Consider the following 1824-nt stretch of genomic DNA (forward strand, 5'->3'; position numbering starts at 1 on the left):
GGACCTCTACTTTAAAGACACGCACGTGTACTGCGGGGACCTCTACTTTAAAGACACGCACGTGTACTGCGGGGACACGCACGTCTACTTTAAAGACACGCACGTGTACTGCGGGGACCTCTACTTTAAAGACACGCACGTGTACGTGGGGACCTCTACTTTAAAGACACGCACGTGTACTGCGGGGACCTCTACTTTAAAGACACGCACGTGTACTGCGGGGACCTCTACTTTAAAGACACGCACGTGTACTGCGGGGACCTCTCACGCACGTGTACTGCGGGGACCTCTACTTTAAAGACACGCACGTGTACTGCGGGGACCTCTACTTTAAAGACACGCACGTGTACTGCGGGGACCTCTACTTTAAAGACACGCACGTGTACTGTGACACGGGACTGCGGGGACCTCTACTTTAAAGACACGCACGTGTACTGTGGGGACCTCTACTTTAAAGACACGCACGTGTACTGTGGGGACCTCTACTTTAAAGACACGCACGTGTACTGTGGGGACCTCTACTTTAAAGACACGCACGTGTACTGTGGGGACCTCTACTTTAAAGACACGCACGTGTACTGTGGGGACCTCTACGTTAAAGACACGCACGTGTACTGTGGGGACTCTACTTTAAAGACACGCACGTCTTGATGTCTCCGATGGTGACACGAACATCATCGTCATCATCGTCGCTGTCGCTATCACTGTCTTCATCATCTCCTGGCTCCTTCTCCTGAGAAAGAGAGAGGGGGAGGAGAGAGAGGGGGGATGGATGGGGAAAGAGAGGAAAGGGGGATAGGGAGAGAGATGGAAAAAGAGGGAGGGAATGAGAGAGAAGGGGAGGAGAGAAAGGGGGATGGAGAGGGAAAGAGAGGGAAGGGGGATAGGGAGAGAGATGGAAAAAAGAGGGAGGGAAAGAGAGAGAAGGGGGAGGAGAGAAAAACAAACAGAGAGAGACAGAAACCCGGATCAGAACCCATCTCCTGTTCAGTAGGTCCTGGAGTGTTTCCAGACCACATGAACTGACCAGGAGAAACTCCAGACCTTAATTACACACAAATCCCAATTCACACCGCCTTGCATCGACAACGATAGGAGAAACACTACCCCTCGGTTTCAAATGGCACCCTATTCCCTATATAGTGCACTACTTCGGTCAAACTTGGTGCCCTATAGGGGAATAGGGTGCCATTTGGGACACACAGGGGGAAGAGGTCTTACCTGAGCTTCCACTCCGTTGCCTGTAGTAGCTGCCTCATCTGACTCAGTAGCAGGAATAGGTGCACTGAGGACGTAAATATCACCAACACATTCAGACTGAGGATGGAAATATCACCAACACATTCAGACTGAGGATGGAAATATCACCAACACATTCAGACTGAGGACTGAAATATCACCAACACATTCAGACTGAGGATGGAAATATCACCAACACATTCAGACTGAGGATGGAAATATCACCAACACATTCAGACTGAGGATGGAAATATCACCAACACATTCAGACTGAGGATGGAAATATCACCAACACATTCAGACTGAGGATGGAAATATCACCAACACATTCAGACTGAGGACTGAAATATCACCAACACATTCAGACTGAGGACTGAAATATCACCAACACATTCAGACTGAGGACTGAAATATCATCAACACATTCAGACTGAGGATGGAAATATCACCAACACATTCAGACTGAGGACTGAAATATCACCAACACATTCAGACTGAGGACTGAAATATCACCAACACATTCAGACTGAGGACTGAAATATCATCAACACATTCAGACTGAGGACTGAAATATCATCAACACAT

The 1824-nt window shown here is 48.4% G+C and overlaps 1 protein-coding gene across 1 annotated transcript in view; it reads right to left on the bottom strand.

The window, feature by feature from the left end:
* Positions 1–625: 625 nt before the first annotated feature.
* Positions 626–1824, bottom strand: part of LOC124029077 (pre-mRNA 3'-end-processing factor FIP1-like) — a 1980-nt gene continuing 781 nt past the window's right edge. The window contains exons 3-4 of the mRNA XM_046340924.1: positions 1222–1285; positions 626–733 (exon numbers count right to left, since the gene is read on the bottom strand). Of these exons, the coding sequence (XP_046196880.1) occupies positions 626–733; positions 1222–1285 (172 nt within the window). The remainder of the gene's footprint in view (positions 734–1221; positions 1286–1824) is intronic.

Source organism: Oncorhynchus gorbuscha, unplaced genomic scaffold (genome assembly GCF_021184085.1).
Source record: "Oncorhynchus gorbuscha isolate QuinsamMale2020 ecotype Even-year unplaced genomic scaffold, OgorEven_v1.0 Un_scaffold_5413, whole genome shotgun sequence".
NCBI classification, from domain to species: domain Eukaryota; kingdom Metazoa; phylum Chordata; class Actinopteri; order Salmoniformes; family Salmonidae; genus Oncorhynchus; species Oncorhynchus gorbuscha.